The sequence below is a fragment of the Chiloscyllium plagiosum genome, unplaced genomic scaffold, assembly GCF_037043375.1.
Source record: "Chiloscyllium plagiosum isolate Xiang-an unplaced genomic scaffold, Cpla_swu_hap1 HiC_scaffold_10, whole genome shotgun sequence".
Taxonomy (NCBI): Eukaryota; Metazoa; Chordata; class Chondrichthyes; order Orectolobiformes; family Hemiscylliidae; genus Chiloscyllium; species Chiloscyllium plagiosum.
Window position 1 is genome coordinate 56,896,388 of NW_028270148.1, and position 23,658 is coordinate 56,920,045.

At 37.3% G+C, this 23,658-nt stretch overlaps 1 protein-coding gene across 33 annotated transcripts in view; it reads right to left on the minus strand.

The window, feature by feature from the left end:
- The window catches only part of nrxn1a (neurexin 1a), a 1,876,207-nt gene that overhangs the window by 563,935 nt on the left and 1,288,614 nt on the right, over window positions 1–23,658 (minus strand). For 2 of the 33 annotated variants that reach the window (XM_043695931.2, XM_043695930.2), the window contains exon 1: window positions 19,418–20,196. The exons of the other annotated variants lie outside the window; for them this stretch is intronic. In XM_043695931.2, the coding sequence (XP_043551866.1) occupies window positions 19,418–19,667 (250 nt within the window). In that variant the 5' untranslated portion in view covers window positions 19,668–20,196. Of the gene's footprint in view, window positions 1–19,417; window positions 20,197–23,658 lie in introns of those variants that run through there. 33 annotated transcript variants of the gene reach the window in all.

Below are 23,658 nucleotides of genomic sequence, written 5' to 3' on the forward strand. Positions count from 1 at the left end.
TCCATCTCGAAGGACAAGGGTACCAGATGCATGGGAATATCACCACCAAGAAGAGTTCTGAGGGAGGCTCACTCAACCTAAAAAGTTACCTTTGATTTCTCTGCACAAATGCTACCAGGCCTGCTGGGCTTTTCCAGCAATTTCTCTTTTTGTCACAGTTCCCTCACTGTCGCTGGATCAAAATCCTGGAATTCCTTCCTTCAGAGCATTGCGGATCAACCTACAGTATGTGGACTGCAGCAATTCAAGAAGGCAGCTCATCAATGCCTCCTCAAGAGCAAGTAGGCACAGGCAATAAATTCCTGCCAGCCAGTCCCAGGACTGAATAAATTTATAGCTGCTGGTATTTTGCCATGATTTCATACTGGTCACTTGTTATTTAAGTGTTTACAAAAATTTGATACCAGGGCCTCTTATTGAGATATTTGTATCATCAATAGTCACAGGTGAGGTACCGGAAGACTGGAGGTGGGCAAACATGGTGCCACTGTTTAAGAAGGGCGGTAAAGACAAGCTAGGGAACGATAGACCGGTGAGCCTAACCTCAGTGGTGGGCAAGTTGTTGGAGGGAATCCTGAGGGACAGGGTGTACATGTATTTGGAAAGTCAAGGACTGATTCAGGATAGTCGGAAATCATGTGCATGGGAAATCATGTCTCACAAACTTGATTGAGTTTTTTGAAGAAGTAACAAAGAAGATTGATGAGGGCAGAGGATGAGATGTGATCTATGTGGACTTCAGTAAGGCATTTGACAAGGTTCCCCATGGGAGACTGATTAGCAAGGTTAGATCTCATGGAATACAGGGAGAAGTAGCCATTTGGATACAGAACTGGCTTAAAGGTAGAAGACAGAGGATGGTGGTGAAGGGTTGTTTTTCAGACTGGAGGCCTGTGACCAGTGGAGTGCCACAAGGATCGGTGCTGGGCCCTCTACTTTTTGTCATTTATATAAATGATTTGGATGCGAACATAAGAGGTACAGTTAGTAAGTTTGCAGAAGACACCAAAATTGGAGGTGTAGTGGACAGCAAAGAGGGTTACCTCAGATTAGAACAGGATCTGGACCAGATGGGCCAATGGGCTGAGAAGTGGCAGATGGAGTTTAATTCAGATAAATGCGAGGTGCTGCATTTTTGGAAAGCAAATCTTAGCAGGACTTATACACTTAATGGTAAGGTCCTAGGGAGTGTTGCTGAACAAAGAGACCTTGGAGTGCAGGTTCATAGCTCCTTGAAAGTGAAGTCACAGGTAGATAGGATAGTGAAGAAGGCGTTTGGTATGCTTTCCTTTATTGGTCAGAGTATTGAGTACAGGAGTTGGGAGGTCATGTTACGGCTGTACAGGGCATTGGTTAGGCCACTGTTGGAATATTGCGTGCAATTCTGGTCTCCTTCCTATCGGAAGAATGTTGTGAAACTTGAAAGGGTTCAGAAAAGATTTACAAGGATGTTGCCAGGGTTGGAGGATCTGAGCTATAGGGAGAGGCTGAACAGGCTGGGGCTGTTTTCCCTGGAGCGTCGGAGGCTGAGGGGTGACCTTATAGAGGTTTACAAAATTATGAGGGGCATGGATAGGATAAATAGACAAAGTCTTTTCCCTGGGAGTCCAGAACTAGAGGGCATAGCTTTAGGGTGAGAGGGGAAAGATATAAAAGAGACTTAAGGGGCAACTTTTTCACACAGAGGGTGGTACGTGTATGGAATGAGCTGCCAGAGGACGTAGTGGAAGCTAGTACAATTGTAACATTTAAGAGGCATTTGGATGGGTATATGAATAGGAAGGGTTTGGAGGGTGCTGGCAGGTGGGAGTAGATTGGATTGGGATATCTGGTCGGCATGGACGGGTTGGACCGAAGGGTCTGTTTCCATGCTGTACATCTCTATGACTCTAAAAGAAAAACTCTGACGATACAATTTTAATTTTCTTCTAATATTATGACATATATGGTTGGTTGCCTAAGCAATATAATATTAATGGGGCAGACTACAATGTACAATGCCATTAGGATTTCACTCCAATTTCAGCCCAAGAATTAATCATGCAGGATTGGTGGTTTTATTGGAATTCTATTAAGCATGTGACTGGCACAGGAAAAAAAATAAATGGCAAAGGGCAGTCCTCTTCAGCAGTTTCAGTTTATGGCACAATAAGTTCAGATAATTAGAAAACTTCATAGTGAAGTGTGCTAGTATTCAATCATAAGACACAGGGATTATTCTAAGTAAGGGAATGTTCATTTGTGCAAGAGAAAGAGAGAAATAAAAGATGCTCAAGGTTGCTCATTAAAATTCACAGGCTTTTTTTGACATAGTACAAGAATGTGTACAAAGTGATTCAAACTATAAAATATCATAATACAACTAAAAGTGGACTGTTTTTGATTCATAGTTTTTTTTTAACTGTTGCAACTTCTAATATTTTGGTTTCCTTGATTAAATCATGCACTTTATTTCCAAGATAAAATGTCCATGTTATGGTAATGTCATTGGATAAATAATTCTGAAACCCAGGTGACGGATCTGGGAATATAGGTTCAAACCCCACTACGATGGTCAGCAGAATTTAAATTCAACCAATAAAAATCTGTAAATAAGAATAACTGGTCTAATGGTGACCATTAAATTATTGTTGTAAAATTCCACCTGATTCACTAATGATCTTCAGGGGAGTAAAGGGAAGGAAATCTGCTGCCTTGAGCTGGTCTGAACTATATTTGGCCCCAGATCCATTGCAGTATGGTTGACTCTTAACTGCTGACTGAAATGGTTCAGCAAGCCATTCAGTTCAAGGGCATTTCGAGATAGCACCAAATGCTGGCTTTGCCAAGACACCCACATCACAGGAAAATATGAAATCATAACTAATGTATGTCAGTATAATCGCAGTGTTGCTTTCTCTAATATCCATTTCTATTTTATGGGTTGAAATTTAAATTTGCTTGCTATTTCACATTGTCTGTTGACAAATTATTATTCCTGAATTAGTGCTGCAGATCTGAATTCATAACCTTCCATTATTACAGTGGTGGCGTCCCATTTCCTAGTTCTACTGACAGGTTCACATGATTAAAATGACACTGTGGCAATTAATTGGTCAATGAATTTTAATGCTTTTTCTTCACAATGGATTAAAAAATTGACAGTAAGCTGGCATAGGCATTATAAATAGCCATGGGGGCTGGAGGGGCATAGACTGGAATTGAGAGTGTGAGGACCACCGGAGAGGAAGGGCATGGGTTGGTATCCAAGGTATAGGGCAATAGGGTGGGTACAGGGGCATATGTTGACATGGAGTGTATGCTGGGCATGAGTGGTGCTACAGGTTGTAATGTTAGCATAGCAGATACAAAGGGTCTTCAGGGTTAGGTAGAGATGGTATGAGTTGGTATGAGTGAGGCATGAGAAATGTCAGTGGAGGGTGAAGGTCAGAGGACTTGGTTTTGTATTGTTTTGCTTTAGTTAAAATCTTGGAAACAACATGAGTGCACTGAGCAGGGATTCTGGTATCGAATCCACTTCTGCACCTGGCAGCGTAGACGGACATGGAGATTCTTGAGAAAGTAATCATTGACAGGACCCTACTGGAAGTAAGGTATTAGGACAATGCACATATATGACAGTATGATAAGAATGAGGAGGGGTGGGGGTAAGTGTTTGAAATAGAGGTTATGCAATGTCCAACATCTGGAAAATATGTGCAGGGAGGACCCAAAATGACATGAATAGACAATATAATAACATGGATTGGCTTCTGCATGATATTGGCAGTGGATAACAGAACGAAGTGGAGTAAGGTATTTCAGAGTGTGGCCAACGCTCAGAATGGGGAAGGATGAAAAACATGACAAGACCTGCTTCTCAAAACGGGTGTTCCCATTTATCCTACATATCGATATTTAAATTTGTATCCTGAAAGTTAAAGTCTACCAATATATGCATCTTAAAACTAACAATTCACAACAAAGGTCATTATGAAAAGAAATCAGTGTACTGGAACACCATGGACTAAAATGCATATTAACTACTATAGGCTTCTACACCAATGGGGTTTTCTATTGTATCTTTGAAGGAACCGAAGGTGCAGGTTTGACCTCCAATTCTGGTGCGGGTGAAAAATCTGACAGGCTGCTGTGATGTACTTTCTCGGGGACAGTTTGGAGCACAGTCATTTCTCACCGCTTGAGGGAATTGAAAACGCAACAATTTTTAAAAAAACAGTTCCAAAAATATAAAAGTGGACTCTCATGAACAAGAGTAAAAATAAGGTGTCATGAAATAATAGCTAACTGTACAATAAGAAAATAGAAAACACGGCACTTCTAAGAAAGAGAAGGCCTAACTCATTATAAATGAATCATCGCTCCCATAATCTTTATGGTCCATAGAAGTGGTGAGGACCTGTGCACCAAATCATAGAACTGAGTCTGCAATTCCCTATAATTAAACTTTTGCTGCCAGACTGCCAGATAAGGCTATGTCTTCCTACAGAGAACATGAAATATAATGCACCATATCCTGGTAAGAAGTGTAATCAAATTTTGCACTTTTAGCCTCAAGCAGCAGCAGTCTGTACGACAGTACTTGAATCTATATGACAGAAATCTAGACATGCAGACTAATTCAAACTCCAGTTGTGGAGTTACTGGTTGTGCTATATGTGCACAAACATCAGATACAAATAAAATAGATGGTGAAAATATTTAAAATGTGATTTATAGCAAATGGTATTGTAAACTGTGGCTTTTCATAAGAAAAGGTTTATTAGGTGCTACATGCTTCTGTAATTATTGTTGTTTCTTACTTCCATATGAACATGGACAAGTGTTGTTATTGTGTGGAAATAATCTCTGTTGATAAACCCATAATGACACTTCAAAAAAATTCCCAAGGATTTTTAAAAATATATATTTGGCAAGATCAAGGACCAGCATTAAAGATTCTTCACTTTAAAAAGGTAAAATCAAATCAGGACAGTTGTTTATTTGATTGTATGCATGTAATACAAGTACAGCATTTTTAAAATTAATTTGTCAAGCAGTTTTTTTTTAAGATTAAAAATTGTCTCAAATACTGAAATGCTTCTCAAAAAACATAACTCCTCAGCCTTTGCTAAAATTATTAAAGCATCTCTAATTGCTTTATAGATAATGACACCATGGAGTCAATGGTATCAGTGTCAGCGTAACTGCACTGCTTCAGCATTTGTTCCACAATGTTAAGCAGCTGCACAGTATTTTCTGACTGCAAAGAGGCACTACTTAATTGGTGAGTTCCTCTCAGTGGTATCAGGGTTGATAGCTCCTGTTGTCAAATTCTTCTGAACAGGCTAAAGCATATTTACTGGCAGTCTTGAAAGTGACACACAACGAGATCAGCAAAGGGATACATTTTGGAGAGCAACAGAAATCACAAATTAGGTCACTAAAAAAGCAAGTTCCCCATCAATTGCATAATGTTGTAAATCACTGTCAGTTGTGAACAATCTTAATTAAAAGCTGTGCAAAAATTGCTTTGATGAGTTCTGGTGACAATTATTTTATATTTTGAATTGACAGTAACCAGAAATAAAGCAAATATTAAGCTTTAGAGCAACACAATGCCGATAATTTCCACCAACTGCATCTAATTCTTTTCTGAAGAATTGGAAACGTTAATCGCATAGCAGCTGCATTTAGCATTCAGCCAGGGCAGGGCAGCAACAAATTACCTTTGGCAATCAACAACTTATGGTAAGTTCAGCAATTAGTTCACTACTACCACCACAACAACCAATATTTATAAATATGGCACAGAGTACTAAAAGTACACGATAATCAAGATCAATGCCATCGCCACTGAACTCAATATTAATTTGCTCCAATTTTCATATATTGTGACTATTGTACATACAAAGCACTGCAACAACTCATGAATATTCCTTCAAGTACATTTTCCTTTCCTGAAACTTCAACCCTGAAGAGCAGCAAAGCAATAAGAACACCAGAAATTCCAAATCATGTGCCATTCTGACTCAGAAATTCATCAGCACATTTTTTAAGTTTCCTGCAATTTCAAACCTAACATCATTCTGGAACAACATTAACACCAAGACTGGTGCAAGAAAAAGCCTAAATGTCCCCTTTCAAGAGAGCTCAGGTTAGGCAACATGCACATTTTTAATTACAGTCATGAGGTAAAAACACCTGATGTTAAAAACAATGTGTATTCCATCAGTGAACTAAGCCAAAACTTCAATTTCAGCAAATATAGGAGCTAGATTGAATCAATGATACCTGATCAGAAATAGCTTTGTTTCTGAACCAGAAAAATACCAGCTCTTTGGAACCTTTTCCCAGCCACTAAAATACACTGAATGAGAGAAACAAACTGAGCTTCAACAGACTTGATCCAAGTAGCAGAAATAGTTATGATTCATTTAAAGCAATAGCTTTTCATCTAAATAGGTCCCAACTAAGAAGATGCACGAAGGAGATCTGGTGGTCTTCGTGCATAGTCTCTACAAGTGGCAGGACCAGTTAACAAAGCAGTTAATGAAGCATCCTGGATCCTTTATTAACTTAGATCTTGAATTCTATAAATAGAGACATCTGGATTGATGTTTGTTTTGGGGTCAGGATCTGGTGAATTTCCAGGTCCCAATTCCACATGGCAGTGCATTACATCTGACACAATCTTTAACCAGGAGGCCGAAGTGGGATCAGGATGTGCATTCTCTTTCCAAGTAAGGACAGCTGATGGGCTCCAGAGGCTTGGGGGTAGGGGGGAGGTGCGATCAAGAAAATACCCTACAGCAGTGACTGGAGGGCTGTTCAAATATCAAAGGTAGGAGTTATTGTGTGAGTAAGATCGTGTGCCATTTAACGAGTTGACTGCTGAAGAGGGTTTTTAAATTTTCACCCTTAAATAGACAATAGCTGCCAAGTCACAATCATGGAAATATCTGCAGACATAACTGCAATTTATGAGTGGATGAGATTTCAAATTAGTTAGTTCCTGTAAAAGGCATTGGCTGCAGGCAGAAATCATTATAATGAGTAGGCAGCATGCCAGCATTGTGTTTCTGACTCATGGTAATGATTTCTACATGCAACCAGCTATCCCCTTGTTGTTTGTTGGCTACATACAGCAGCAGGGAACCCAATACTGTTGTTACCTTGCACTATTTAAAACTAGCTGCACTGTAACTGCTGCTGAGACTCATTCTATTACTGAAATCATCATTCTGTCAGAGTCATAAAGATGTACACCACAGAAACACACCCTTCAGTCCAACCTGTTTAGGCCATCCAGATATCCTAAATTAATCTAGTCCCATTTGCCAGCATTTGCCCATATCCCTCTGAACCCTTCTATTTATATACTTGTACCAGCCTCCACCACTTCCACTGACAGCTCATTCCATATACACACCACCCTCTGTGTGAAAAGGTTGCCCCTTGGGTCCCTTTTAAATCTTTCCTCTCTCACCTTAAACCTATGCCCTCTAATTTTAGACTCCCCAACCGTGGGGAAAAAAACTTTGTTTATTTATCCTATCCATGCCCCTCATGATTTTATAAACCTCTATAAGGCTACTCCTCAGCCTCCAATGCTCCAAGGAAAATAGCTCCAGCCTGTTCAACCTCTCCTACAGCTCAAACCTCCAACCCTGGCAACATCTTTGCAAATCTTTTCTGAGCCCTTTCAGATTTAACAACATCTTTCCTGCAGCAGGGAGACCAGAACCGAAAAAATTAGCCTAACCAATGTCTTGTACAGCTCCAACCTGACCTCCCAACTCCTAAACTCAATGCACTGACCAAGAAAGGCAAGCGTGCCAAACACATTTTTCACTAGCCTGTCTACCTGTGACTCCGCTTTCAAGCAACTGTGACCCTGCACTCCAAAGTCTCTTTGTTCAGCAACCAGAGAAAAATATAGAACAGCCGAGCAGGGATAGAGAGGCTGCTCAGATTTTGGGATGGTGCACTGCTGATATTATGTAGAAAGTGGAAAGATAGAAGGATGTCCTGTATCCTCAGATGGGTAGGAAGCCCTCGAGGAATGTCATTAGAAAGCAATGGCAATAGATATGCCCAGAGGTCAATGCCAGGAGCTTTTGTTGAATTAACTCGATATAGTGCTGGAAGAAGTTAACTGATTCCCCAAAGTGGTGAAAATCAGTGAATGCAACTCAATTGCCCTAACCTGTCAACCACACCAACAATCTCAGCCATTTGACAATTCACCAAACTCATCCTCTTTCACCTACCAACAATCACCATCAAATACGACTCATACCTAAATTAAATGCTTCATCTCACTCTCACACTTAGCACTGTTACAAGCTACAAAATCCATTTCTCAAGGGTTGCAATGCACAGGTAATAATAACTGCAAACACATTTTCCTCTTTCTTGCAGGGGCAAGTGTGGCACAACTAGAGACAGTATGATCCAAACACATTTGAAGAAACGTGCCTGAATTTTCTAACCTGTATAGAGAAAATGACATTACTGTTGTCTTCAATGTGGCTTTAGCCCTTTGTTGGCTAGTATGTGAAGGGCCAATGAAGGGCTGGAGCCACATTGAAGACAACAGTAACTTCATAATTGATTCTCCCATTCTAATCCTCCATCTCCCTAAGCACGTCTGGCTGTAAATTTGTAGATGGTGTAAGCATACACTTCTCACTTTGTTCTCTCTCCCAATCAGAACCCTTCTCGTGTTCTTTTATCCTTTAAAATACCTAAGAACTGCAATACGCCCAGATGGTGAAGGAATGGCAAGAAAAGAGTGAAAGTGAAAACATATCATCACTCTATTTCATATCAATAGCCACTAGCTTAGATATTAACTCTCTTTCATTTATAGGATTGCCTGGAGGCCTGATCTGTGTATGCTGAGATATTGGAATCAAATACTTTGTAGCCAGGGCATCAGGAAACATGGTCAGCTCACCATAGGATGAGTTACACTTTACTTCTGCTGCAGTATACTAAGATAATGGCTTTGACATGCCTGAAGATGAACAAGACTGATGACCCATACACTAGATGCTCCCAGAGAACTAACATTCAATATTAAGGAGGATGAAGATGTCCAAAGGCATTTTGGCCAAAAGCTTAGACTCCATCCTTTTCAACATGGATTGAGCGATACACTTGCTCTGTCAACAACATCTGAGGGTTTCCAACAGATGTTTTTGCCTAAAGACACTCTTCAGCCCTGGCTTCCTGCTCAGTATTCATCTTCATCTCCCTTGTCGTCTCCATGATTATAACAGCTCCCTGCATGACCTCTGCTCATTCTCCAGACATATAAAATGCCAAGAGGCTACCTGTGGCTGGTTTGAGCACAAGATCATAAGGCACAAAATAAAAATCCAACACCCAGTCAGATCACACGCTATAAACAACTGAGAGAGGAGGAATTGGTGACAGTGAATTACGCAAAACAGAATATCGTATACAGATGACAGCACTATTTGAAAATGTGGCGTGGTGATCGGTGGTGGAATGACATTTGACCCTGAAGAATGAAGAAAAGTGGAATTTACTACTTTAAGAGCATTACTAATCTAAGAAGGCACAGCCAGCCAGCAGCTAAATATGAAAACCAACAGAAAGCAGTAGCTACATGACAGGGAGAATCAGCATTTCAAAGTCAGATCTGCATCAGAAGCTGGTAGGTGGTGCAGGGAGAAAAATGTGGAGTGGAGAAAGAGGAAAAACCAAACCATGAAAAATACAGAGGACACGCTGTAGGGAGCAAGTAAAGGCTTCAGCGATAAGGTTAGATATGATTAAGAGAAAGATGGAGAAACCATTATGAAAATTATTCAAAGAAATGTAAGCGAAAGCAAGAGGGTTTAAAAAAAAGCCTCACTTCTCAAACATGTGTACTGCTGCTTTATGTATCATCTCCATGAGACTTAGCTTCAAAAGATCATGAAAAGGACAAAAAAGTAAATTATTCTTGAGCTATAATATCAGATTGGCCTCAGAATTTATTTCAGACCAGAAAAGCACAATTTTAGCAAAATGTGAACTAAAGGCAAGCAGAAGAATAAATGTCAGAAGATATTTAAGATTTAAAAGCACAAGGACCCAGTAATTAAACCTCAATTTTGCAGGGAAGATTTATATAGGCCACAGCCAAAGAATTTTAGTTTAAAATATGTGTAGAAAATACTACATTGTGTTTTTATATATTGCAGACAGAAAACAAATTCATTCTGTCCATGAGGAAGTATGAAAACTCTATCCTGGTTACAGAAGGTGGAAAGCTGTGAAAAAGGCAACAGTCCACCATTTTGATCATTTCTAAAGATGGGAACAACCCATTAAGCAATACAGTATTATAGTGAAACAGAACTTAGAAGCTGAATGCATTAAATAATTACAAAACACCCCAGTGATGGGAATTAAAGTTATATTCCTTAATTTAACTTTGTAAAAACAACAGTACAGTGTTTAAAAAAAGACTGACAGACAAATAAATCAATACAAAATTGCAACTGCACACAGTGTCCAGTAAACTTGATACAGAATTGCTTCAACAGTAAAGATTAAATCTGAGGCTGAAAAAGTTAGCACACGACTCTAGTCAGTAGATCCTATAGCAGATGGTGTTACTAATTATCAAAATATTTTTTAAAAAGCTTCAAACTCTAAACAGCATTGATAATTATTTGAATTTGTGAACAAATAAAGTTCTTCAATGAACAAGATACAACAAGAGTGAACTTCAAATGAAATCCATAGATAATTTCACATAGATAATCTCATTCATGATCTCAACATATTAATGGAAAACTATGACTATGGAGCTTTAAAATAAGAATTCATACAAGACAGAATATTTGTTAGAATTCTTCGTTAAACATTTACAGATTTCATGTAGCCCAAAGAAGATTTAACTTGACAGACAGCCATTCAAATTGTGCTTGTATCAGAAACCAAAAAGACTCACAAATGGATCTTTAAAGAAAAAGAACAACTCTACCTCAGGTCAGCATCAGAACCTATTCCCATTTTAAGATATGAACATTTTAAAGAGAGACTCTAAAGCTAAAACAGAGAGTAAGCGAAACAGCAGATGCTAAGAGTCAGTGTCATTGCTGTGGGACAATCATAGGTATTCACCAGACATAGATAATGCCCAGCCTTGTTAAAGAAATGCTGTACTTGTAAAATTAGTACAGCACCCACATGATATTTTAGTAACCACATGAGACAACGCATTTTCATGAGAAAAGATACCAAAGGCATTCCATGAAGAAATTACTGGTTGATATAACAGTGGTAATTCAACCTTCTATCTTTTACATAGCTTACTTATGTGAATGGACAAGGTGAAAAATCACACAGCATTAGGTTATAGTCCAAAACATTTCTATAAATCCATTTTTTAGATTAGTATCAGTCTGACCATTGTGGCACAAACAATCTCACCCAGGGCACCTCACACCTTCAACGCATTATCTGGGCCAACATGACACCAACTGTTAAAGTTCACTTGAGAATGTAACTTTTAAAAAAAAATTCTGTGATTTACATATGAAAGAACTGAAATCAACATGTTCACTCTAAAAGATGAGAGACTTAACAAACAATCCAGGTCTTATTCAATATATAATTTCAGTTACATGACACTGTAAACTTTTGCTATAAATTCTGTGTCCTACGACCTTATACTCCACAACCACCTGATGAAGGTCCAGCGCTCCGAAAGCTACTGCTTCCGAATAAACCTGTTGGACTATAACCTGGTGTTGTGTGATTTTTAACTAGGTTTATTTGGAACATTAATGGACATCTTGTTAACTTTAAGCTGGATAACAGAATGACTGTCACTATCTTCTCAGATCAAATACCATGGCTCAAGAAACTGTGGTTACAGTGTACAAAGATTAAATCACATGGTACAGGTGGAACCTGATTATAAGATTAATGATTGCAACAATTCATAAGCTATTCGTCTTGCAGCATTAAAGGTGAAATATATATTTGCAATTAACCCGCCTTACTTTTCAGCCTAAAAAGATGGGATAGCTGTGTGGGATAAGACTATCAAGAGGAAATAAATCAAAAAGACTTTATAGGACTGGTGGAAATTCTGCTGGCTTCTCAAACTGAACTGTCAGTGCCAGTGACAAAGATAGTGCTCAACGAATAGCAATTATCCAGTAACACAACTGTAGATGTGATAAAGGCGAGTTCACTAGTCAAACGACCAACCGAAGACATCCGACCTGATTAACAGAGTGAGAGATACATGCTGTGTATAACACCATGGGAGTCAGTCCAATGTCCATAGATTTATTACACAGTCAAAAAGAAGAAATTGCCTGGTCCAAGTATCTAGAATAATGTGGGTCAAGACAGTACTTATTTCAATCAGAAAGACATTGTTCGACCTTGAAATCCAGGATACTGCAAGGAAGAAAGTAATTGTTTCAACAGAGCAGCTGTCTTCCATAATGGACATTCATGAAATTAAAGGTCCTTCAGATGATGTTATGGTGAAAATATTTGTATTAGTAGTGAAGCCTTCCTCTGAAAAAGAAATTCTGGAGTTTAAGGGTGCCACAGATGTGCTAACCAGCCAACAACTTGGTTCAATAGGAATGATGCCCTTTGGTGAAGAACATCCCTGAGATAAAAGATCCTTTAACAGATAAATGATTCACAGATCAGGATGAAGATGCATGCTGCAAGTGAACATTAAGTGTGCACATTCATCTATATCAACACATATTCTACAGATGGGGATCAGTTAAGCTGAGTTAGCTGGATGGTTGGTTTGGGAAGCAGTGTGATGCTACTAGCATGGGCTCAATTCCCATCATCAGCTGAGGTCACCATGAAGGACTCTTCTCCTCAATGCACCCCTAACCTGAGATATGGTGGTCCTCAGGTTAAATCACCATCAGTCATCTCTCTCTCTAATGAGAGAACAGCCCATTGAACTATAACCTGGTAAGACTATGGCATCCTGACTTGCTTCCATGAATGCCTTGTAGCACCTAAAAGTAGGTACTATTGAGTCCTATTTCACCAATGAAATATCTTTTCAATATAACCATATCCAAAAGCATCCCTGAAGAACAACACAGTACTTCACACCAGCTTTCCCTTTCACATTAATATAATGATGATAATCCATTAATAATATAAATTCCCTATACTCTTAGGAGGCACAATATCAATTTTATCATTATACTCTTCTGTTACCCATTTGATCCACTGTCATGTTATCTCTGAATGTTTCACCTCTCATCTGTTGTCGATATCAAGAGGATATTTTAACTCTCCTCACTGGACAGAAATGAAGTAGATGTTCCTGACAATATTCTATTTATACTGATTCTAACAGCTAATGAAGAGCCCAGGAGACACAGATGGAAGGATGGTACTTCAATGCTTATCAGAATTTTATATGAAAGGAATCCAGATTTAACTGAGACCTGCAACTGGCTAGATAGCAACTGGCTCTTCAAGGATATGCATTACTTTCCTTGTGAAACGAAGAGGGGCAAGAATGCATCAGAACACTCCACTATATTAAGGTTGCTATGTAACCGAGAGTTGATTTTATTCTCTGTGGAAGGCTTTTATTCTATAAATCATTTTGCTTTTTTTAAAATTATCTCATTCTATGCTCGAAGACAGAGTTGAATCACTTGTCATTCCCTGGACAATTGTCAAATTCTTTTGAATGTTTTCACTGAAGACAACACTAGTCCTTGCTCAGAACATTTTGATCTTAATCATGCCTATAAATGGAAATGGTTTTTGTTCTTCTCAGTTTACAACATAACTTCCTCATCCTTCTTGGAAGTCCAATCAATTGTTCATTTTGATCGATCCCCACTTAGCCATTCTTCATTCAAACAAAACTATTTGTATAAAACTTTTATTGGATTTCCATGGATTCCATGAAAATTTCTCAAAATGCTTACTTACTGACTAATTACTTTTCAACTGTAGTCACTGTTCTTCCGTAGACAAATGAATCAGCCATTCTTCATCCAACCAGAACAGACAAATAACAATAAGATTAATGACCATTTCATTATTTTGATGACATTGGTTCAGGAATAATTGCTTTCCAGAACAGGAGAAAAACTGCCTTAATAACGCTGTCTGCCTTATTAAGGTATAGCTTATGTGGTCGTAAGGAGAAAGTGAGGACTGCAAAGGCTGGGAGGTCGAGTCTGGAATATGGTGCTGGAAAAGCACAGCAAGTCAGGCAGCATCCAAGGAGCAGGAGAATCCTGCTGAAGGGCTCTTGCCCAAAACGTCGATTCTCCTGCTCCTTGGATGCTGCGCTTTTCCAGCACCACACTCTCACCTTTTGTGGTCGTAACTATAGCTAAAAAAAAAATGTGTTCCCTGTTGGCACATTAATACTGAGAGCAACTTTTGGAATCTACGCATACAAAGTTAAAGATGTACATCCAGACATTGCTGTCAACCATTCTACCTTATACAGTGCACTGTTGAACTCCCACCATGTTGTACTCAAGAAGAAATCCCTGAACTAATAAAAACTTGGACTTTGCACTGTTAGACTCGTCATTGAATAACCTTTCAGAAAATTATAACTTGTTAAATGGGATGCAACTGGGTCTTTAACAGCATTTCAAGTCATCCTTACTAACAATTACCACTGACACCAAAGTCTGAATTTAAAAAAATAATTTTATATTTATGGAAGCTCAAATTTCTACATTCACAAAACATGACTTTTTTTTTAAATAAAGGAAGTGCTTATTTATTTCCACTTTTTGTTTATTCCATATGTATGTCAGATCATTCATTGCACTGTCTGTAAAGTTATATGTAAAGTTATAAAATTTAATGAATTTTACTTCCTGGTTTGCTGGCAGTAAGAATGCTACAATGTGATTGGCTTTGCATCCAATTTAATAGATACTGTTGCTGGACGTTCGGTAACCCCTTGTCTTCTTTGCATGCTTCAAATAATTTTCAGAAAAAGGGATTGAAAATTCCTTGGCTGCAGAGATCACTAGATCTTTGAAGGTGCCCTTGAGGCCAGCAGTGACCATCATTGCTTCACACTGACCAGAACATCTGGGTTGCTGTGCTCAAGTTCTAGGTGACACAGGTTTCTATCTACTTCACTAATTGTTGAAATAGAATTCCACATGTTTTCCATCATTAGGTTATCTCAACAATAACAAATAAAAATCCATTTCTTCTCTTCTACCAATATATTTCCCCTCCCTGATTCAGCTCCATAAGTTCTAACTCTATTCAGGCCATGAATAAAGGGATAATATTTGTGTAGAATAATCTAGGTGTTATCTGGCACTTCAGGACAATAAATACTTTTAAAATCTTGTTGTTCAACATGAAACACATCTCTGCTTGCAGTCTTTTACTCTGTGAACCTTCCTCTATGCTCCTAATGTGGTCATTATCATTAGCTATCTGATTTCTTCAATTTCTTCAAACAGGCTGCCAAAATGTTCTTGCTCTCCACTACATCCTTATTATGGTAAAATAAAACTAATTGTACAGTCTCACTTAACCTCCTATTTCTTCTTAGTGTCCTTAACTGAGTAAAAGTCCCTTAAATCTTTTATTCTTGTGTCATCTGATTACTATTTGCTGATATATCTGAATATCCTCGTTAATTTTTTTTTGTTGACAGTGTCTGGACAATGGGCCTTGTGCTTTTTATTTGATATTTTCAACAACTTATAAAACAATACCAAAAAAGGAGAAAGTGAAAGGAACAGATAGCAAAACAAAATCCAACAGTGGAACTCTCACTCATCTAACATCCAATTCAATCCTGCTGTCATAAAGAACATGGAGAATATAGTTTTTTCAAAATGTAGAACGAAAGCCAGTGTCAGCCAGTGCTAACATAAGGTTAACACTGATTTTATTTCTTAAATTGAATCTATTCTCTCTACCTTTTGGACATTTTGTGAAACTGTAACAAGGAATGAACAAGTTGATATTGCCAGTTATTCTTTTCCCAAAACTGACATTTGTCTACAGCAAACATTTTCCTTATCCAACAGCCTTCACCTTCCAATCCAGACTTTCTTCATTCAGCCATGAGCCATCCTTGGTTTGAAACTGCCTGTCAGGTCTATGTTATGATTGACTGAGAAGAGGTGTTTCTTAAATAGGACAATTTCTATTAATACGTTTCTCACTTCAATGCTGCACAATACACCCTCTAGTGGCAAAAGATGGACTACAAACTTTGCCTGCTCAGAACAGCTAAGTATGAGTACCAGTCAATTACACGATTTGAACTTCACAGCCTGTGCTGGTTCATTAGTCCATATTATGTGTCAACATTACAGGCAGCTAGGATTACTTGATTCTTTAAATGCAGAGCATTTTATGATATTCATATGCCATTCTACTTTCTATTACCAATGACTCAGCAAAACCTAATTCCATATGCTAATTTGCAAAATTGATTCTAACAGCTATATCAATTCAATTTATAGAGATTTAAAAATCTGTTGGAATAACACTTAAAGTAAACTTCTCGCTTTATTCTAAAGCTCAGTTTGTGATGGCAGTGGTAACTCCAAATGTCCAAATAAAAAGCTAAATAATATTTTAAAAGGCTTATTCAAAACATATTTTGGTAATGAATGCTTGTACATTTTGTTTTTTTTGTGCAAAATAGCACTCTTTCTCATAGAGACAATGATTTTTTACAATCTTCACCAGACAGGAAAAGTAAAACTTCAGCACATCAGTATCACATAATCAGATAAAGAGGAATCACAAGATTTAAGTACTATACAGAATAGAGAAAAAAAAACAAATAAATTCTTAAGATGAATCATTTGTTGTAAATTTAATGAAAATATCAAGCATGTCATCATACAATTCACCAGGATATTGACCATCTGTGATGCTAAATGTGAAATATTGAATTACTGGCAAAATAATTTCACACAGATGCTTGAAATATAGCAAGTTATTCGATAATATTCCTCTGACTCATGAAGACTTCTGATAATATTAATCCCTCAGAAAATGTCCTGTGATACTGCAAGACAATGAGTAGGTTTCCATCATTGGGTTTTTCATGGTATTCATATTAAAAAAAAACTCGCACCTTCTCATTTCATTGTTTATTATCCCTTTCTCTTATCAGAAAATAACAAAGGGAATCACCATAATTCAAGACACTCCAATCATTACTTATTTCTTCAACTACATTTTTAAATCTAGATAACTGAAAATTCTAAAAGGCAACAGAAGTTTGCTTAAAGGAACACTGTAATAGGTTAAAAGCTGAACTGTGCACAATTAGGTTACAACAGAGCCTGACTAAGGAAGAAAAGAAATATTGTTCTGTAAACATCCTTATTACAGCTGGTCCTGCCCTTGCACAACAATATAGCAGGACTGTAACTTGGTTTTGTGTGATTTTTAACTTTGTACACCCCAGTCCAACACTGGCATCTCCAAATCATGAACACCAACAAGAGCACGGAAAGGAATTTTATTCATTCCGTCCTGTCATTTATTTAGAATTGCCACTTCTTTATTCATGTGCCTAACAAATAAATGCTTCCAGGCATTAAATTGGCATCAATATTATTTTAAACATAACTGACAATCAGTTGCTTTACTCAAAATACTGTGAATTGTTATTTTTAACAAGATACCATTCTGCCAACTTGTTAATTACATTAATGCAAGCAAGTTACTTAAATACTAGCTGAGTAACCAGATAACTACCTTTGTAGGCTTAATATCTGACACAAAACAGTAACTGTTAATATCTTGGAGGAAGGCAAAGTCATGAAATGGAACCATTATTCCGTAGTACTAGGAAAACGTCTAAAATAACTAATACTCTATCTTGTATACATTTCAGGGCAAAAGAGCTTGTACTGAGATACTTATCAAGAATCTATCAACATTTTTCCACTTGTGATTACGTTCTGCAGACAACATCAAAGACTGCATATCTCACAGAAACATGGGGATGAAGATACACAGCAAATAATATTAACGGAGACACAATATGCACAGGCATGACAAAGAGCACAAAAATCATCCTGATATCACCAAAGCATTTTAATGCAAATTATCAATGGATTGACACTTTAGAACGGATAAACTACAAATGAAAAATTTAACAGCATCAATATTTCGGTTAAAAATCTGTCAGTATTCACCAGCCTCTTACTGAAAATTTCCTTAATTCAATGCACTGACAATTAAAAATTTAAAGAAAAGATATATGAATGCTAAATCAGAGAACTAATGTCTAGGGCTTTGTGAAATTATGTGGAAAATTAATTTCAAGAGGAACAGCTCTTTACTGAAAATACCCACTTCACATTTCTTAAGCTTTTCTTTGTCATTCAAGAAGAGTGTCTGATAACAAAAGATCAAATTAGATTCTAATGTCTAATCATCCATACAGGGTCAACCTGTGCTCGTATGCAAAGGTTAATCGTAAGATCTGTTTTTTCACCTCGGGAGTGGCATGGGATGATGGTTTAAATGAAGCATGGAATGAAGGGAAAATGAAGAAGGATGAACCTGTATATTCAAATCAACAGCTGCAGGTTTCACTAAAGAAAGCAAGCTACTGTTTTAGCTGTGTTAAAGTAAGACCATGGGAACAGTTTGATCGTGGTGCTGTTTAAATTATGTATGCTCACTCTCTCATTCTGCTTCATTTAAAATAGCACAAAAATAGCATTGGTTTTCTGTTTCAGTTTGGAATAATATTGGTTTCGGTTTATTTTTTCACTGATGTTTCTTTCTGATTAGGAAGCAAATAATGAAGCTCCAGCAATCAGAAAGTGCCCAGAGATCAAAGATGACGGATTGAGGGACCCTTAGTTCACCTCAGCCTTTGGATTTAACCATTACTATTGTTGTAACGTCTAATTACAGTCTTGAATAGGTGATCAGGATGATGATGAAGCTAATCACAAACCAATTCAATATTCCATTATTATACTGCCTTCCTAAATAAACACATTAATAAAATCACATCTGAAGACTGAAATTTCTATTAGCATGAATTTAAAATCAAAATTCAGGTAACATTTGATAAGTATTAGATAAAAACAAAGGACGACAGTGCATAGGATAGGTTATGATTTTCAGTTTTCTTTTAATTCTGCTGCCTATTCATTAATTTTTGAATACAAATCAATATAGTACTGTATCCAAAGCTATAATTGATTTTGAAGTATTCTTTCAAATAACATTATTAAATATCCTGGTTTAAGAATACAGACATACACATTGTGTTTTCTTCTTACATCATCTTAACAATCAGTTATCTTATTGGCAATAGAAAGGTTCATCTAAACTGTCCGAGATTTCAAGTTTAAACTATACACTACAATGACATAAACATGAAGAAGTAGAAGATAAATAAAAAGCAGAGACCCACCATGTCCTCTTTGCAGTGAGGCAGGCGACCTGTATATAGCAATAGGCACTGAATGGTGTTTGCTGCCATGAAAATGGTGAATATGGTGAGTTCCACCTAAGCTCGAAGCACTCCATGACACTCCAAAAAAACAGCTGAAAGTCAAAAGAACTATCCAAAATGCCAAATGAATACAGCTTGTGAGAGTTTCAATGCTGGACTTCACTGTTGCTCTCGGGTTCATGATGTTCCCTGAGAAAAAGATTTGCATCCCCCATGTAACAAATGTCACAACTGTATACAGCCCATTACTTCAAGTCTGCCTCACAGTTTTCTATTCCTGCTGTCTTCTTCTGCTAGGAAATCCACAGCATACTTTTTTTTAAAAATCCAGTCAGTGCAGTGTGTCTGTTCCCAGCTGGTAAAACATAACTACCTGCATCTCCAACAGTAGTTACTAGGTTCCTTTATGATAATACTCCAATAGATCCAGGACTGAGACTGCTGAGGATATTTTTGTTCTCTCCCTACATAAGGCACATCATCATCCACTGGGCATTCAATACCATTTAAATTTTACAGGATGGCATTTCACAATGCTGTAAGGGAAATTAAAATGCTTCCTCAATCCAGTTACAGCCTAGGAAAAAAAATGTAACACACACAGCACAGCACTGTGTCTGACCAAAGCCACCCAATAAATTGCCTGCTCTCCAATCCGAATACAGTAGTCAGGTTAGTGAGAATAATGCCAGAGGATATTCCTCACTGAATTGTGTATACTTATGAAAGGACCTGGAACAGACCATGCTGGTGAGAAGGCTATGCAAATCTGCAGTCTCAAAACAGCAAATCACTGAAGCTTGGATGCATTGCAGAGGAAGAGCCTATTTTAAAATAGGGATTCTGAAATATGCTAGGATATTCAAGCTTGCTCGTATTTAAAAAGAAGACTAGGATATGCAGAATCTGAAGCAAAAGAAATACTGAGAGAAAATTACAATGTTCGTTTTGACTCATATTGAATATCATATTGCACTGCCAGTTTATGAAAGAATTTCTAATCTCCCCCAGGAAGATAGTTCAGAGGTTCCAATATCCTCAGATACAGACTATCCTCAGTTAGTCCTTTACAATTTTTAAACGAAGGCAGGCATTGTTGTGATTGGTCAGAAGCCTCCCTGCACGGTCCACCAGGTGCTCAATCCAAAGCTACTAAATATGCCTCGACACAAACTACTCATCCATCATTTTTGATGATCTTCTAATTGTACAGTCAACTTCACAAAGGAACACCTCTCTCCCTTTCACTGACAGATATTCCAGTGCACAACCTTAGAATAGAGATAGACACAACGCTGCTGATAAAAGGGAAATGTTCGATGAAAATACTTCCTTTTGAAAACGCGAAATTTTGTTCACAAGCGTTGCTGAAAAAAAATCCCTTCATTGTTTTGTATTTTTTCAACACCGATCTTGCTGAAATAAATCTCCCCTGAGAAAGATGTGTTTATCTTGACAGGTGTTTGTGCGATCAGCAGCATCTCAAAGGCATTGTTATTCATTGCTGTGCAATAGAAAATACTAAATCTGCAAATTAATGTACTTATTGAATTACATTCTAAATAACATTAAAAGAAGAAATATAACATTAGAATAACTTATTAGTGTCTCTGCAATGTTATATGTATGTTAAATTTACTATATCCTCCATAAAAGATATGAAAGAAACACTTCTACCATGTGTAACAGAAGTAATGTTAACCATTGTGTAATCGCTGAACATGAAATCAACATTGTTTCTTTTGTCCCCAATCTTTTAAATGGAATATGCTCCACAGCAACTAAGCTTAAGTTGGTTGCTACTTCAATCAATTCTTTTGAGTATTGCTGCAAAGATCCATACAAAACACAATAGCGTGGCAAGGTCCCTTTTGGAAATGGTTTTATAAATAAGCTCTGGAACTAATTTTTATTAAAAATACAGGTCCATCATCTTTACACTGAAATAAACACACACTTTTGACTACGGTTGACAGCTTCCTTGTTTTCCTTAGCAGGTTTTTCACCGGTACTCACGAATGTGGTCTCAGATTGAATTTATCATTTCATAGTTCAGCAATGTGTTTTACTTATTTCAAGGTCAGTCCAAATGATCCGCCTAAGGCTACAGCCAGATGAGTTAGAATACATTGTTAATGTTTTCTTAAACTCTGAATGTTTAGAAATGAGTACATTTTAGGCATTGAGAATACAATGAGCTTCTAATAAGACAGGTGTGGGATTTAATTGTTATTTTCCTTTACCATGAAATCAGAATTTGAATTCACTTTATGAATAAAGATATTTTCTTTGTTTAATTTGTGAAAACATTCCAGGAAAATCCAAAGTAGTTTTGTTTCTGGTCGATCTTAAGTCAAAATATTCATATTTTCTTTCCATCAGGTTTTTGAGAGTTAACAATCATTATTATGAAATACTGAAGCTGAGCTTGATTAGCCAATGACGTGCAGATTATGACAATAGCTTAGATGTTTTCAAGTCTGTGTGCCATATGCTACTTTCTGCAAATCGCTTTTCCCCCAACCCTTTCTGATTTGGTCAAGCAAAGTTGCATTTCTCCTTCACTGCTTTAGTTTGAGCTGAAAATGCTACCAAAATAAACCAGCTACATTTCTTCAAACCGTTGATCACAGGAACAGAGCCTCCAACCACCTCCACTCAACTAACAAACAACAAATGGATGAGCATAGCACATCTTCTGGATCCTTATGGCCTAGTGCAAATTACCAAGGAAGCTAACAGATTTCTCTTCTTTGAAAAGAGCCAAAAAGGAAAAGTAAAAATAAAACTCGATTATCACTGCAAATGTTACAGGTGGCGGAGGAGAAAGGTGGGTGGTTGAGGACTAAGTAATGTTGAGAAAATGGATTACAGTGCACTACTTGTATGCAGAGGAGAAGGAAGTAGGTGCCAAATGAGGGGAGGAATAATTTAAAGAGCAATGTAGGCTGATCATGGTACAGGCAATTCCCCACTGAGTGCTATGAGGTACTGGTTCATAATATCGCCTGCTTTTTAATGAGTCGCTGCTAGGAAAAAGACTGAGTAAAATCCCCTTGTGTCATCTTCTCAAAATCTTTAAAATCTCTGCATTCAATTCCACAAATTTAGAATTTCTATTTTAAGTTACTTGCAATACAAATGATTGATCTCTTGAGACTTTAGTTGACATGAGGTATTAAAAAAAGTACCACTTTCTTGTGAAAAGAAAAGAAAGTGATTGAACTTGTCATACTGATAAACAGTCATACCTCATATAATTATACTCAAGATGGAGAGAAAGTAGGGAACAATTCACAGCAGGATTGTCCAAATTTAATTTGCTTTTCTTTACTTTTGTAAAGCTGAACAAAAACATTCAATTTTAATAATCAATTTAAGAAACAAGGAAAGTAGCAGTTAATATTAAATGGTGCTCATATTGAGTTTGAACTGTGTATGTTAATGAACATCTGATCTGTTTGGTGGATATTGGAAGACCGAGTTTTTGAGCCCTCTGCAGGTTGCAAATAAACTTTTCACTCATACGTTCCAAGTGAACAAGAGGCCATCAAAGTACAGTTTTAGAGACTTCACATAAAAACACATTTATACAGATCGATGCCTATAATATTCAGAATTATCACTTTAAAAATAAATTGCAGTTATTGTAAAAATGCTGCTGCTGTGTTAATGTTAAGAATTCCTGTAAGGTGGCACAATTATGCATAGCCTGATTATGTGAAATAATTAAAGAATTCAAAAAAGGGACATCCATCCCCAAAGGAGAATAGTGTCAAGCAGTAAGTGTCAATAAGTTTTCATAACCTTTTTAGTTGGAATAAAATGCTATTTTTAGTGTTCCATGAATAAGAAACAATAGCTTCAGTGAAGCTGCATACTAACACAGGGCCATGTCAAACCACAATATTGACAAACAAAAATCAATGTTTCTGTCCTCTGGAACAAAGTAGTGAACACCGCATTGACTTGGTGATAGCACAAATTTGATGAATACAATCCAGCTGGGGCTTCACAATTTTGTGTTCACCACTGCCTGGTAAAATTGCAAGAACTTTAAGTTTTTACAAGCTCTTTCAAAACTGGGTTTAAAATTGTAATACATTTTATATATTAATGGGTTGTGACAATACTTACAACAGCGTCAAGTCAGTTAACTAATTAAAGAGGGATAGAAGATTTACGAGGAGGTTTTGTGG